At 49.7% G+C, this 16,408-nt stretch overlaps 1 protein-coding gene across 5 annotated transcripts in view; it reads right to left on the bottom strand.

The window, feature by feature from the left end:
* Positions 1 to 16,408, bottom strand: part of ANKRD27 (ankyrin repeat domain 27) — an 82,201-nt gene that overhangs the window by 26,472 nt on the left and 39,321 nt on the right. For all 5 annotated transcript variants that reach the window (XM_023229034.1, XM_023229037.2, XM_023229036.1 and 2 more), the window contains 6 exons: positions 8,898 to 8,990; positions 6,218 to 6,345; positions 5,577 to 5,659; positions 4,258 to 4,373; positions 3,413 to 3,505; positions 19 to 216 (listed from right to left, as the gene is read on the bottom strand). In XM_023229034.1, the coding sequence (XP_023084802.1) occupies positions 19 to 216; positions 3,413 to 3,505; positions 4,258 to 4,373; positions 5,577 to 5,659; positions 6,218 to 6,345; positions 8,898 to 8,990 (711 nt within the window). The remainder of the gene's footprint in view (positions 1 to 18; positions 217 to 3,412; positions 3,506 to 4,257; positions 4,374 to 5,576; positions 5,660 to 6,217; positions 6,346 to 8,897; positions 8,991 to 16,408) is intronic.

The following is a 16,408-nucleotide window of genomic DNA, read 5'->3' as shown; positions in this document are numbered from 1 at the left end:
AGAGATGGGAAGAGCTACCTTTGAGTTTAATGCACACTTGAGGGGCGTCTCCTTTAGTCTGTTCTGGATCTCGGTGGATGCTCCGTTCTGCAGCAATGTCTCTATGACGCCTTGGTAGCCCCAGCGGGCAGCAATGTGTAGAGGGGTGTCTCCTTTCTCGTTGCCAATGTCAAGTCTGCACGACTCCACGTCGTAGTAGACCAGAGCCTTCACACACTGCAGATGGGGAAAGAGCATCGCTCATGGGCGTACCAAGCCTCGACAAGGTCTGTGCTTTCCTCGGCCTCCTCACCAAGCAAATGTGCAGTAATAGACAGAACTCCGAGGTGTCACGGTATCTGATCAGGACACCTCATTCTTTTTTTTTTGAGATAGGCTCTCTCTCTGTCATCCAGGCTGCAGTGCAGTGGTGCAGTAATAGCTCACTGTAGCCCTGAGCTCCTGGGCTTAAGCGATCCTCCCGCCTCAGCCTCCTGAGCAGCTGGGACTATAAGCATGCATCAGCATGCCTGGATTTTTTATTTTGTAGAGACAGGCAGGCCTCAAACATGTGGGCTCAAGCAATCCTCCCATCTCGGCCTCCTGTAGTGCTGGAATTAGAGATGTGAGCCACCACACTCAGCCAGGACACCTCATGCTCTCAAAAGGATGAAACTGCCAATCAGTAAGAAGTGGCTGCAAAAACTGTGATGTCTCCATGTACAGAACAGAGTTACTACAGCAGGCCTGAGACTGCTAACCACTGAGAAGCCTGCTTGCAAGACTGCCTGTTGGCCTGAAGCATTCTATGGGTGCCTGGATGTGGGGAGTGTTCCCAAAGTTCCCTAATTGATTAGGTGGCTCACACTGGGCCTGAATTGTTTTATACAATGCAGTTTATGCTGAACGCTGAGTTTCCTCTGGGAGTATGGCATTTTGGAACATGCTGTCCAGAAGGTGCTTATGGGACTAGCCTTCAGTAACTCTTGGGGACTGAGTTCCTCCCGAGTGGACCACACTTCCTGTGTGTGGTTCCAACTCACTGCTGGAAGAACTGAGCCCAGCCTGTGTGGCTCCATGAAAAGACACCTTTTTTTTTTGAGACACAGTCTCGCTCTGTCGCCCAGGCTGGAGTACAGTGGCGCAATCTCAGCTCATTGCAACCTCTGCCTACTGAGTTCAAGTGATTCTCCCACCTCGACCTTCTGAGTAGCTGGCATTATAGGTGTGTGCCACCACACACAGCTAATTTTTGTATTTTTTTGGTAAAGATGGGGTTTCACCATGTTGGCCAGGCTGGTCTTGAACTCTTGACCTCAGGCAATTTGCCGGCCTTGGTCTCCCAAAGTGCTGGGATTACAGGTGCCAGCCACTGTTCCCAGCCGAGAGAGACTGTTTGAAGCTCACCTCTGCTCTCTTCTGGACTCTACCATGTGCCTGTTTCTTTTGCTGATGTTGTTCTGTGTCCTGCTGCTGTAACAAACCACAGCTGCAAATGCGACTGTATGCTGAGTTCTGTGAGTCCTCCCAGCAAACCGCTGAGCCCAGGGGTGGTCTTGGAGACCACCGACACAACACACGATAGATCACTGCAGCTATTAAAGAATGTGCTAGATGGCCGGCACGGTGGCTCACACCTGTAATCTCAGCACTCTGGGAGGCTGAGGCAGGCAAGGATCACTTGAGGTCAGGAGTTTCAGGACCAGCCTGGTCAACATGGTGAAAACCCGTCTCTACTAAAAATACAAAAATTAGCTGTGTGTGGTGGTATGTGCCTGTAATCCCAGCTACTCAGGAGGCTGAGGCAGGAGAATCGCCTGAACCCGGGAGGCAGAGGTTGCAGTGAGCTGAGATCGCGCCACTGCACTCCAGCCTGGGCAACAGAGCAAGACTTTGTCTTAAAAAAAAAAAAAAAAAAAAAGGAGAATGTGCTAGATCAGCAGGGACTGACCTAGAGGATTTCTGTAACGTAGGGCTAAGTTAGGAAAGCAAGTGGCATAAAAACATACAGGGCATAGTGCCATCTTCATACATCAACCACCTGGCCAGGCCTGACCCCCACACACATGTGTAAATCTATCCATATATCACTACGGAGAGAAGCCAGAGGAAGGGCAGGTAGGAAAAAATAAGCACATAGTGGTGAAACAGGGCGTGAAAATGGAAATTACACAATTCTTGGATATTATTATAAAAGTGAACCGGGCATGGTGGCTTATGCCTGTATTCCCAGAACTTTGGAAGACTGAGGTGGGAGGATTACTTGAGTTCAGGAATTTGCGACCAGTCTGGGCAACATGGTGAAGCCCCTTCTCTACAAAAAATACAAAAATTAGCCAGGCGTGGTGGTGTGTACCTTTAGTCCCAGGGGAAGCTGAGGTGGGAGGATGGGTTAAGCCAGGAGGCTAAGGCTGCAGTGAGCCAAAATCATGCCACTGTACTCCAGGCTGGGCAACAGAACAAGACCTTGTCTCAAAAAAAAATTTTTTTTTCTAATTTTAAAAAGTGAAAAATAAAGGCCAGGTGTGGTGGCTCACTCCTGTAATCCCACCACTCTGGGAGGCTGAGATGGGCAGATCACTCAGGGTCAGGAGATCCAGACCAGCCTGGCCAACATGGTGAAACCCTGACTTTACTAAAAATACAAAACTTCGCTGGGTGTGGTGGCACACACCTATAATCCCAGCTACTCAGGAGGCTCAGGTGGGAGAATCACTTGAACCCGGAACGCGGAGGTTGCAGTGAGCAAAGATCCCATCACTGCACTCCAGCCTGGGTGACAGAGTGAGGCCCTGTCTCAAAAATAAATAAATAATAAGAAAATAATAAAAACAGAAAATGTAAAAATTGAATATGTATACAGGTAAGAACCAGATGGTAGCAAGGATAAATGAAAATGATTTGACTTCAGGATAAGAAAATGAGCGACTTCTTTAAAACTTTTGTTACTTCAATATGGCATCTGTAATATATTAAATATTCCTTTTTTTTTTTTTTTGAGATGGAGTCTCGCTCTGTCACCCAGGATGGAGCATAATGGTGTGACTTTGGCTCACTGCCACCTCCGACTGCCAGGTTCAACTGATTCTCATGCCTCAGCCTCCTGAGTAGCTGGGATTACAGGCGCCTGCCACCACGCCCAGCTAATTTTTGTATTTTTAGTTGAGATGGGGTTTCACCATGTTGGTCAGGCTGGTCTCGAACTCCTGACCTCAGGTGATCTGCCCACCTCAGCCTCCCAAAGTGCTGGGATTACAGGCATGAGCCACCGTGCCTGGCCTAACATTCTTTCATATTCAAAAAATTTACACACCCAGTGTTTCAATAATTATCGACACAAAATACATTAGACTAATGAGATATCCCGACTTCTCTACGAGTGGGAGAAGGTGAACGCAGCCCCTCCGCCCCGGGAACAGCAAGGGCCACTCACGTCCTCGTGGCCGTAGGTGCAGGCCAGGTGGAGCGGGGTGTTCCCGTTGTTGTCCTGCACTTCCGCGCTGGCCTTGTAGTGCAGTAGCAGCAGCTGCGGAGACAAAGGAAAGCGATGAGCAGGGCACAGCTGGCTCCCTGGCAGGCCTGGCCTCCAGTCTTAGCAGGGGGAGGTTGTTTGTTACCATCTTCCATCTTATTTATGCTACTACTCAAACTATACCAACACCCATCCTTCCTGACAGTTTAGAGACTGAAGAAAACAGTCTAAAGCCCCATCTTTTCTTCCCCTAGATGATCAGGAAGTTTTTCTTTTTAGAGAGAGGGTCTCATTCTGTCTCCCAGGCTCAAGTGCAGTGGCACGATCATTGCTCACTACAGCCTCGACCTGCTGGGCTCTAGCAAACCTCCCGCTTCAGCCTCTCAAGTTGCTGGGACTATATGCACACACCACCATGCCCAGATAATTAAAAAAGATTTTTTTTGGTAGAGACAGGGTCTCCCTAGGTTGCCCAGGCTGGTCTTAAACTCCTGGGCTCACGCAATCCTCCTGCTTTGGGCTCCCAAAGCACTGGGATTACAGGTGTGAGCCACCATGTCCGGCTAGGAAGTTTCAAATCTAAACCTAACGATCTTGTCCAGGAGACCCAGAAAGTCTTCCCAGGACACCCCAGGAGTCCTTGGACTGCCTGACTACTGCTGCAGCAGAGCTGCTGTGGAACGAGGAGGACACAGCACCAGGAGACGGGGGTGCAGGGTAGCCAGCATGACTATACAGTCACCCGCGCAGAACACCAAGCTCACAGGTGCAAAGCGACAGCCCACCACACAGGCACCACTGCTCACCGTCACGCTCTGGTAGCCCTTCTGACAGGCCAGGTGGAGTGGAGTGGCCCCGTGGTAGTCTGTGGCATTTACCACGGCGCCCTTGGAAACCAGGAGGTCAATGAGGGATGCCTGCCCTGCAAAGCAGAAGGCACAATGGAGAAGGCAGGCACAGAGGACTTCCACACCTTAACTGTAAAACCACAACACTATGTACCCTCCTAGTCCTGGGCATGAAACACACGGTAGACACTTTTTCTGCTAGAGAAGACCTACAGGTAATATCAAGTAAGGCTCTGCAGACTCCGGACACATTGGGGTAGACCTTGGAGGAGATCCAGCCAAAGTCCACCTCTCAGCAACAAAAAATAATGGAAAAGAGCCTTCTGCTTCCAGAGGTTCCATGACTCATCAGTTCCTAAGATGGAGTATTATGCAGCCATTAAAAAATACAAGTAAACATATTCTTGCATAGTGCTAAGAGAAAAACCACACACAGCAGAATATTATGAGCCCTAGAGCAACACACACTTTATACGTCCACACATCCACGCAAGCACGCAGATACCCCAGACACTCGTCAGTCACAACGATCTCTGGGAGACAGGGATGGCCGGGGCCTCTGGAGGACCTTATGTTTTCTATCTTGAATGTGCACTTTATTTTATTTACTTATTAATTTATTTTTGAGACCGAGTCTCACTCAGTCACCCAGGCTGGATCTATCTCAGCTCATTGCAACCTCCACCTTCCAGGTTCAAGCGATTCTTCTGACTCAGCCTCCGAAGAAGCTGGGATTACAGGCGTGCGCAACCACGACAGGCTAATTTTCGTATATTTTGTACAGATGGACAGGGTTTCCCCATGTTGGCCAGGTTGGTCTCGAATGTCTGACCTCAAGTGATCTGCCTGCCTCGGCCTCCCAAAGTGCTGGGATTACAGGCATGAGCCACCATGCCCAGCCAAACGTATACTTTAAAAGACAATAATATTTTTTAAAGGCAGGGCCACAAGAACTGCAAGCTGACGATTCTGAGACCGTTCTCGTAGTTCAGATTCAAGCCTTCCCTCACCGGGCCCCCAGCCCGGGGCAGCATTAGGCAGTGTTTCCATGCTATGGGAACCACGCAGGGGGCTTCACCCAGCACAGGAGGCAGCAGGCTGGCCGTCGAGGCCTGTGGAACATTTGTTCCTCTTCTCCTCCGGCCCTTGGAGGGTGGACCCATGACGCAGCCCCAACTGCCAACCCCCAGCCCATCAGCCAGGCCTCTCTGCTGGGTCACCTTGGGCACCATCCCTTTGCTGTGAGAGCCCCTAGGGGCCAGCCCAGGACCACATACCACAGAGAGCAGCCACATGGAGAGGGGTGTGTCCCCTGTCGTCTCTGGAGAATGGAGTGACAACTGAGGGATCATTCAACCTCCTAAAATACAGAAAGAGACAGAAAACTACACAGGGGAATGGCACAGCAAAGCCTGTCCCTGACCAGGTAGATAGGCAGGTGCCACGGAGAGAAGGTGGCCCACAGGATGCCCCCCCAAGATGTGTGTCTCTGGGACTGTCCCAGGGCTCAACCGATGTGAGGAACAGAGGTGCCTGGCCCTGGAGTCTCTCCCCCACCAACCCTTTAGGCCTCTACACCCAGCAAAATAGCCTGACAAGGATAATGAGAAACCAAAAATCTCACTGGGAACAACTGACATTCCTCCCATTCTAAAACCTCCTTTCTGAGGCTGGGGCAGGCCCTATAACCAGCCTACCCGGGCGGCCAGTCTGCCGGTAAGCAAGTGCTTTGACAACCTCCAACCTATTTGATTCTCCAAAGGGGCAGCTGTTATCATCTCCACTGTACAGCAGAGGCAGCTGGGGGGCAAGGAGGACAGTCCTTATCTGCAGTCACACAGCGCACAGTGGAGAAGGTCCAGGAGGCCTCCTGTCTCCTGCTTCCTGGCACACTGAGCCTCCACTAGCACCCTCTTACCCAGAGACGAGTTTCTCGCAGTCATCACAGAAGCAGAGAGGGTGACACATCTTTTGGACGGCATCTTTATCGTGGTCCTCTTGGCTCAGAAGTCTCTCTACTTCTTTCTGGTTACCTGATGCAATGTGCTGAAAAGCGACATCCAAAATGCTATCCACATGCAGGAATTACTCAATTATTAGGAGTAAATTTTTTGAGAGTCCTTTTTTTTTTTTTGGATGGCGTCTCGTTCTGTCACCCAGGCTGAAGTGTAGTGGCACAATCTCGGCTCAATGCAACCTCTGCCTCCCGGGTTCAAGCCATTCTCCTGCCTCAGCCTCCCAAGTAGCTGCGATTATAGGCAACCACCACCACACCCAGCTAATTTTTGTATTTTTAGTAGAGATGGGGTTTTGCCATGTTGTCCAGGCTGGTGTCAAACTCCTGACCACAAGTAATCCACCCATTTTGGCCTCCCAAAGTGCTGGGATTACAGGCGTAAGCCACTGAGCCTGGCCGAGAGTCCTTTTAGAAACGTTCATCTACGTGTTTATGGACGAAATGATTTGCTCTCTGGCATTTCCTTCATAATCATCTTGGCGGTGGGGAAAGTAGATGGGCGGAGATGAAACAACTGCACAATGGTGACCTCTGCTCATTCTACTACTCTCTTTATTTCTGGAAATGCTAAAAGTTTTCCATAATTAAAAAAACAACAACATGCCTGGAGCAGTGGCTCACGCCTATAATCCCAGCACTTTGGGAGGCCAAGGCAGGCAGATCATTTGAGGTCAGGAGTTTGAGACCAGCCTGGCCAACATGGTAAAACCTTGTCTCTACTAAAAATACAAAGCTTAGCCAGACGTAGTGGCGGACGCCTGTAATCCAAGCAACTCGGGAGGCTGAGGCAGGAGAATCACTTGAACCCAGGAGGCAGAGTTTGCAGTAAGCCAAGATCACACCATTGCACTTCAGCCTGGGTGACAGAGCGAGATTCTGTCTCAAAAAATAAAAGCAAAAACAAACAAACAAAAAGTGACAAAATTCATAAAGCAATAGGAATGGCGGGCAGACAACACATCTCTGAACATCGGTGTGGATTTTGCCACCTCACTAGAAAAAGCCTCAGTCCTGTTCCTCTTGTATTCTTTTTTTTTTTTTTTTTTTTCAGTGAATCCCTACAGGGTGATAAATAACAGAATATATTTATTTTTTTTTTAGAAACAAGGTCTTGCTATGTTGCCCAGGCTGGAGTGCAGTGGCACAATCAGAGCTTACTGCAGCCTCAACCTGCCAGGCTCAAGTGATCCTCCCACCTCAGTCTCCCATATAGCTGGGACTACAGGTGCACACCACCAAGTCCAGCTTCATCTTGTATTTTGTTTATTTATCATTATTATTTTTGTTTTTATACTTGCTATGGACTAGGTGATTCTCTTTTATTCTAACAGAGCCTCAGCCTGCAATGGAAAGAGAATAGCTGCAATGAGCAGGAAACCCCATCAACACACAAACCTGCGGAGCTCACCCTGTGCTTCCTGGACATGCTTCTTCCCCGGGACCCACTCTGGCTCCAGGTTGCCTGGAAGCCCAGCAGCCTCCCCCAGGGGGATCTGCCCTTGCCCAGCCCTCACGGACTGCCCTGTGGGCACCTCAGTGGCCTGCCTGTGGCCAGTGTCGGAGCAGAGAGCTGCCCCCATGTGCCAGGTGACCAGATCATCAGGAAGTCAGGCACCGTGTTCCCAACCCAGTGCACACACCCACAAACATCTGACAGGGGACTCCTTGAGCCCAGCGGAGGCATCAGCTCTGCCAGGGCTGCCAGCAGAGGCGCCACTGAGCTGGCCTGGAAAAACGAGTAGTATTCGAGGAACTGAGAAAGCAAGAGGCCTGGCCTGTGCCCACTGCATGCCGCCCAGCACCGCTACAGCACAGCATGCAGGGGGAGATGGGGAGATGTGCTGGTCTCACTCTGCCACCCAGGCTGGAGTGCAATGGCACAATCATAGCTCACGGCAGCCTCCAACTCCTGGGCTCAAGTGATCCTTCCACCTCAGCCTCCTGAGCAGCTTAGGACTACTGGTGCCCGCCACCACACCTGGCTAATTTTTGTATTGTTTTATAGAGATGGGTACTCATGATGTTACCCAGGCTGGTCTCAGGCTTCTGGCCTCAAGTGATCCTCCCATTTCAGCCTCCCAAAGTGCTGGGATTACAGAAGCAAGCCACCCCATTGAGCCTTGATCCCAGATTTAAAACCTCAGACTTCCTACCACCCATTCTGACTGAGCACAGAATGGAACTTCAGGGTTTATGCAGACCACCACCCTGATGGATATTTTTTTTTTTTTGGAGACAGTCTCTCTGTTGCCCAGACGAGAGTGCAATGGCACAGTCTTGGCTCACTGCAACCTCCACCTTCTCGGTTCAAGCCATTCTCCTGCCTCAGCCTCCCAAGTAGTGAGACTACAGGCATGTGCCACCACATCCAGCTAATTTTTGTATATTTAGTAGAGGCGGGGGTTTCACCATGTTGGCCACACTGGTCTTGAACTCCTGACCTCAGGTGATCCACCCACCTCGGCCTCCCAAAGTGCTGGGATTATAGGCATGAGCCACCATGCCTGGCCAACCCTGATGCTGCCAAGAGATGCAGCGTTCCTCACCCACCTTTACCCACAGAGATGTCTTGGTGTCTCACCTTAAACAGGCAGTCGGTGGGAGATGAAGTCATCTGAGAGAGTAAGCTCATTCTCTGCTTAAGGAACAGCCTGTCACCAAATCCCTCAGACTCCTGTAGGAAAAAAATCAAACATACCACGAGACATCAGTGCAGATCCTTCAATACACAGTGCCCCAGCAACAACCCTGGCTGAGCAGTATCAGCTTCCAGAGCAGTATCGGCTGTGCCTCTCACCCGCCTCACACAGGACCTGCTCTCTGAGACGGAGGATGGGCTGATGTCAGGCAGGGAAAAGGGCTTCCTGGAAGGGAGGCTTTGACGGTTGCTCCCGGCAGCGGAAGGGGATGGCGGCGGCACCCTGACTGCCTGTATATGTGGAATGTGCCATCTCCAGCGTGGAATGCAGCACACACCATCATCCTCCAGATGGAAACTCACATTGCCCTGGCCTCGCTCCCTCCTCAAGCCTCTGACCAAATGCCTGCACAACCCAATACCCTGCTGTCTTATCTGGGGCCTTTGGGCAGGAAAGCCATTTTACAAGCTGGTCTCAGTTTCCCAGTGTCAACCAGCAGGAGAGAGAGGGGTCTTGCTTTTTGGACGTGCCTATTAAATATGGCCACATGGCCAGGCGCAGTGGCTCACATCTATAATCCCAGCACTTTGGGAGGCTGAGGTGAATGATCACCTGAGGTCAGGAGTTCGATAAGAGCCTGGCCAACGTGGTGAAACCCGTCTCTACTAAAAATACAAAAAATTAGCAGGGTGTGGTGGTACACGCCTGTAGTCCCAGCTACTTGGGAGGCTGAGGCAGAAGAATCACTTAAACCCGGGAGACAGAGGTTGCAGTGAGCTGATATCACACCACTGCACTCTAGCCTGGGCGACAAAGTGAGACTCCATCTCAAAAATAAATAAATAAGCGAGGCGCAGGGGCTCATGCCTGTAATCCCAGCACTTTGGGAGGTTGAGACGGGTGGATCGCCTGAGGCCGGGGGTTCAAGACCAGCCTGGCCAACAAGGCAAAACTCCATCTCTACAAAAATACAAAAATTAGCCAGGCATGGTGGTGCATGCCTATAGTCCCAGCTACTCCGGAAGCTGAGGCATGAGAATTGCTTGAACCCAGGAAGCAGAGGTTGCAGTGAACCAAGATTGTGCCAATGCACTCCAGCCTGGGGACACAGCAAGACTCTGTCTCAATCAATCACTCGATCAATCAATCAATAAAATGGCCACGAGGCCAAATCCAGGAAGATATACGGGGAATTTATGACACAGACAGAGATTAACTACTCCTTCATCTCTTTGGGTGTTTCAAGGATCCACCCCAATTAATAAGTTTAGATCTTCATATTGCTGGTAATGTTCACCTAGATACAAAAATCTAGGGCTGGGTGCAGTGGCTCACTCCCGTAACCCCAGCACTTTGGGAGGCTGAGGCGGGAGGATCACTTGAGCCCAGGAGTTTGAGACCAGCTGGGCAACACAGCAAGACCCCACCTCTGCAAAAAAATAAAAAATTAGGCTAGTGTGGTGGTGCATGCCTGTAGTCCCAGCTACATGGGAGGCTGAAGGAGGATCACCTGAGCCCAGGAGTTGGAGGCTGCCGTGAGCCATGATCATGCCACTGTACTACAGCCTCAGTGACAGAGCAACACCCTGTCTCAAAAAGAAAAAAAAAAAGGCAAGGGCCGGGCACAGTGGCTCACACCTGTAATACCAGCACTTCGGGGGGCCGAGGCGGGTGGATCACTTGAGGTCAGGAGTTTGAGACCAGCCTGACCAACATGGTGAAACCCCTCTCTACTAAAAATACAAAAATTAGCAAGGTGTGGTGGCACATGCCTATAATCCCAACTATTCTGGAGGCTGAGGCAGGAGAATCACTTGAACCTGGTAGGTAGAGGTTGTGGTGAGCCAAGATTGTGCCACTACACTCCAGCCTGGGCGACAGAGCAAGACTCCATCTCAAAAAAAAAAAGGCAAAACTTTATTTTTCATAATACTTTATGAAATCATTTCTAGCAAGACAGTTTGATGCTCCCTTGAGCACCTGCAACCAAACCGTGTAATGACAAATTCACTTCCTGAAAAAGGGTCTTGGTGGGAAGTAAAGGGAATTTCTTCCAGCCAGCAGCTGCCAGAAGACCCCCAAACCCTGACAAATTTGTGGAATAAGGATGTCTCTTTACAGCCCTCTAAGTTTTGACTTGGAGGTCCACCGAAAGATAGAGCCGACAGCACCTCTGGGGATAGGCCATTCCTGGGGTCCTCTGCCAAGCAGGGTCCTCCCAGCAGTTCCCCCGGAGGGTTAACTTAGCAAATGAACACCAGCACCTGAGAGAGGCGCTTTTGCCCCAGCTGCTGTGCGCTATATAAAGCTCTAACAATCCGCTTTACACCGCGGTTCACAGCTGAGCAGCTTAGGGTCAGAGAAACATCACACGTTGTTATCCGGGTAAATCCAGCACTCTTTCTGCAACTCTGGTTAACGATTTAGACAGCAGTGATGAAAAGAGGTAGGTCTCCCAAAACTGAATCCTCAGGGAAGAATGAGCTATGGGAAGAGGTGGGGGGGACATCAGCAAGGACTTACTAGAGAAAGGGGTAAATCCTTTTTATGAGAAACCCAGTAATGTAAGGAAGGCCAAAAGCATGCAAAGCTGTAGCCAAGAATGGTACAGGTTCTTTCTTGTCTTTTTTTTTCTTTTATCTTTTTTTTTTTTTTTTTGAGACAGGGTCTTACTCTGTCCCTCAAGCTGGACTGCAGTGGTACAATTATAGCTCACTGCAGCCTTGAACTACCAGGCTCAAGTGATCCTCCCACCTTAGCTTCCCAAGTAGCTGGGACTAAAGGTGTGCCACCATGCACTGCTAATTTTTTGTAGAGATGGGGGTCTTGCTATGTTGCCCAGGCTGGTCTCTAACTCCTGGCCTTAGGTGATCCTCCTGCCTCAGCCTCCCAAAAGTGCTGGGATTACAGGCGTGAGTGACCAGGCCCAACCCAGATTCGTTCAAAGTTCTCTTTTTTCACTCACAAAGGTAACACTAGAGTCATCCAGCCATTTATTTTCAGAAAGCTGAAGTCTTCATTTACGAACATGTTTAAAGAATGTTGAGTGGGTGTGGTGCCTCATGCCTGTAATCCCAGCACTTTGGGAAGCTGACGTGGGAGGATAACATGAGTCCGGGAGTTCAATCCCAGCCTGGGAAAAATAGCGAGACCTCGTCTCTACAAAAAATTTAAGAATTAAAAAATTAGCCAGGTGTGGTGGCGAACATCTGTAGTCCCAGCTACCCAGGAGACAGAGGAGGGAGGATCCCTTTGAGCACAGGAGATGGAGGCTGCAGCAAGCTAGGATCACACCACTGCAGTCCACCCTGGGTGACAGAGCGAGATCCTGGCTCTAGGAAATATAAAATGCTATGGTCATCCCAAGTATATCTTGCAGAGAAAATTTCCATGAGACTACATTATATAAAATCAATAGTAAAATCTAACTCGATGTCCTCATATTTAATCCTTAATAGTTTTCAGAAACCTCTTCCGCTGTGAGAAGATACACTTGGGCTTTTTCCCGAGGAAACACCATCGATCCATAGCAATGACTCTCCACATTCCTAAAGGGAACTTCATTACTTAAACCAGTGAGCAGCTAGGCCATAATACAGACAGAATCGTAACAACAAGGAAGCACCACGCCTGCTCTGTCAATTACAGACCACAGTAAATAGATGAGCACCTCTCGATGCCTGCAGGGTGGGCTTCACAGCCAGCCTGAGGATGATGCATACCTGTTCTCAAGGTTTCACCAGAACCAACCATACTCCATCCAGGAGGGCAGGACCAGGGTCCAACATCCTGACAAGAGGGGTGCCTTGGACTGTGACCCTCCCTTGCCCATCTGAACTAAACACTATTCTTAGGGGCATTCTTACACCCCAGATGCAGAGACAAATAGACGTGCCCAAGACGTCTGAGCCTGCAGAAGGAGTGGACTCAGGCTGGGCGCAGTGGCTGGCGCCTGTAATCGCAGCACTTTGGGAGGCCAAGGCAGGCAGATCACTCGAGGTCACGGGTTCGAGATGAGCCCAGACAACACAGCGAAATCCCATCTCCATAAAAATACAAAAATTAGCCGGGCATAGTGGTACGTGCCTGTAGTCCCAGCTACTTGGGAGGATGAGGCAGGAGAATCGCTTCAACCTGGGAAAGGCGGAGGTTGCAATGAGCCGAGATTGCACCACTGCACTTTGGTCTGGGTGACAGAGCAAGACTCAGTCTCAAAAAAAAAAAAAAAAAAAAACTAAGGACTGGACTCAAACCCTCAAACCAACACCAGCACGAGAGAAGCAACCTCTCAAATACTACTCCCAATCTGCCTGCAATATTTTCTGAAATAAAAAGAGGTGTGAGAAGCCAATGGATTCTCACCATTTGGTCAGCCACCTCCTTACAACCTGGTGAAGGCCTCCACAGAAAGTGAGAAAGCAGAAGACAGCCACGCTATGGGGGCAGCTAGGGGACGGGAGCATCTTTGAGAGGTGGACACTTCCTTCCAGGTGACCAGAGACAACCCAGGCCCAGCAAGGCGCAGCAGAGTGATTCCTCTGCAGGGCAGGAAAGCCAGCCAGGGAGTGAACTCTCAGCTCAATCAGAGTGCAAGAACCAGAGGGCAGGGCAGACACCACTGCAGGCAGAGTAAGAGAAACACAGGTTCCCAGAGCCTCAAAGAAAACAAGTCAAACTCACAACTCTTACTCCCCAGCCATGGAAATGAAAAGAAATTCTGATGCTGCACACACGCACAGGTAGAGACACAAGAGCACACACACACACACATTCTTTTTCATTTCTTTATTATTTATTTATTTATTTTTGCTGTAGAGACAAGGTCTCACCACGTTGCCCACACTGGTCTCCAACTCCTGGCCTTGGGTGATCCACCCGCTCAGCCTCCCAGAATGCTGAGATTACAGGCATGAGCCACTGCACCCAGCCCACACACATACTCCAGAATGTTGCTGATTTCCCCCTAAATACGGAAACAAGGCAGAAGAAAGTAACTTTTCAAAAAGCCACAGCCAGCCACATCTGAGATGCAATGGATGACCCCCAATTTCACTGGCCACGAGTGGGGGAATCAAATCAGACTTCAAAGGAGAGAGATTAATTCTTCATCAACTACCTGAATAGTCAACGAGTACAGCGAGATCATGGCCTAAAATTTTGGTTAAAAAGGTAACTGTGTCCGTTCCTTGTCACCGCCAAGTCATGTGGAGGCAGAGGCTCGGGTGTGTTCAAGATTCAGCTGCACCCATGACCCACCGCCATAGTGAAGGAAGGCATTGCACTGCTGTGCCTGTGACCTACTGCCATGGCTGAGAAAGGCCTTGCACTGCTGTACCCGTGAACCACTGCCATGGCCAAGGAAGACATTGCTGCTGGCGGTGTAACGGATGCTAACACTGCTTTATGAGGGGTGCTGAAGGACACCCTCATCCACGGTGGCCTAGCACATGGAATTCACAAAGCTGCCAAAGCCTCAGACGAGTGCTGAGCCCATCTTGGTGCGCTTGCATCCAACTGTGATGTGCCTGCATGTGCCACATCGGGGAGACCCTGGGTGCTGAACACCAGGTCAAATTAATTAAGGTTGATGACAACAAGAAATGAGGGGAATGGGAAAGGCCTCCGTAAAACTGACAAGAGAGAGGAGACCCTATGAAGGGGCTGGCTGCAGCTGTGTAGCAGTTAAGGACTATGACAAACAATCTCAGGCCAAGGATGTCATCAAGGAGCGCTTCATGTGCAAGAAATGAACGAATAAAACACTGGCTCACATTCCTCAAAAAAAAAAAAAAAAGATACAATTGTGTATGTACAGAAAAAAAGACAAATGCTAAAATATTAGTAAGTGTCACCCCTGGCTAGTAAGTTTACGGGAAGTTTTTGTTGTCTTCACTGCCATTTTATAGTCTGCAAATATTATTTGTAAGCAAACATTAGTCTTCTAATCAGAAAAAAAATTAAGCTATTCTTTTGGGGAAAAAACAGTACTCTCTCTCTATATATATACATATGTACATACATATTTGAGACAGAGTCTCACTGTGTCACTCAGGCTAGAATGCAGTGGCGTAATCTCGGCTCACTGAAACCTCTGCCACCCGGATTAAAGCAATTCTCCTGCCTCAGCCTCCCAAGTAGCTGGGATTACAGGTACCTGCCACCATGCCCGGCTAAGTCTCTTATTTTCAGAAGAGACAGGGTTTCACCATGTTGACCAGGCTAGTCTCGAACTCCTGACCTCAGATGATCCACCCGCCTTTGTCTCTCAAAGTGCTGGGATTACAGGCGTGAGCCACCATGCCCGGCCCAGCACACAATATAATTTCACTTATGTAAAATATACATGGGTAGGAAAAAGACTGAAAATGCACGAACGTGTTAATAACGAATGAATGCGATGGAACTGCCTGTACCTGAGGGTGCCTGGACAGGCTGATGCTGTCTCCCAGACGCTTTACCTCATCATTATTTTGAGAGATTCTACATCAAGCTCTGACAAAGATGAATGTTCAATCCTCAGTACTCTCACCTTGTAATACAGAGATCTTTTCATTTTATTGATTTCAACTTTGTGATTTCTGTGAGTATGATCACGTTTTACTCATTGGTATGTAGTGAAACAGGCCAGCAGGACAATTGTGGTTCAAGATTCTGGCGATTTACGCAGAAATATAATCACACACTCCCACTCCAGCCAACACTCACCAACAACCAAGGAAATAATGGCAAGGCCACCGAGTCCTCAAATTGCACACATTAATGGTCTCACTGATGGCAGCGGTGGCCCATCGGGAGTGGCTGCTGCAGACGTAAGCTGCAGTGGAGGCGCGGCCAGAGTTGTGCACTCTGCAGGGCCAACAGGAGCCAGGAACAGGCGGCAGCCCCATCTCCTACTGAGTTGGCAGGGTGGGAGCCCTGAACTCCCAGGAACAGCTGCAGCCGCCTAGCCACAGCTCTGGATTCAGGCACCTCTGAGCTCTCGGGGGCCCAGGAAGTGCCCCTGCCCCGGCAGGCTCATAAGTGCCTGCTCCCACTCCCCCCACTCCTGGCACCCACTCCAATTTCGGAGCAAAGGTGAGGCCAAGTCAGGTACTGTTACAACCCAGCCAGGTGTGCACATGCTTGGGGTGACGCTGACACGCCAGCCTCCTGATGCCTCAGACCCCTCCAAGATTTTACGTTGTTGTCTATTCAAGTCACACTTCTGCAAAAACAGTATAATTGGCTCGGGCGACTGACCAAATATCTAAAGTGTCGGTTCGCTCAGGGAGCTACCACCACACACCCCTGGGTCTCTCTGCAGAGCATGTGCGATTAGGAACACAAGTAACATGACTAGCTAGTTCCCTGAAATAGTCTTTAGTAAGCTGAAATTTGAAATAATTTTAATCACCCCTCCAGCATGCTCATCCCATGCTGATGAGCATGGGAGAGTGGCCAAGACAGGGGCTGA

Source organism: Piliocolobus tephrosceles, chromosome 21 (assembly GCF_002776525.5).
Source record: "Piliocolobus tephrosceles isolate RC106 chromosome 21, ASM277652v3, whole genome shotgun sequence".
Lineage (NCBI taxonomy): Eukaryota > Metazoa > Chordata > Mammalia > Primates > Cercopithecidae > Piliocolobus > Piliocolobus tephrosceles.
The sequence above is the reverse complement of the archived record's forward strand: the minus strand, read 5'-3'. Positions and strand labels throughout refer to the sequence as shown.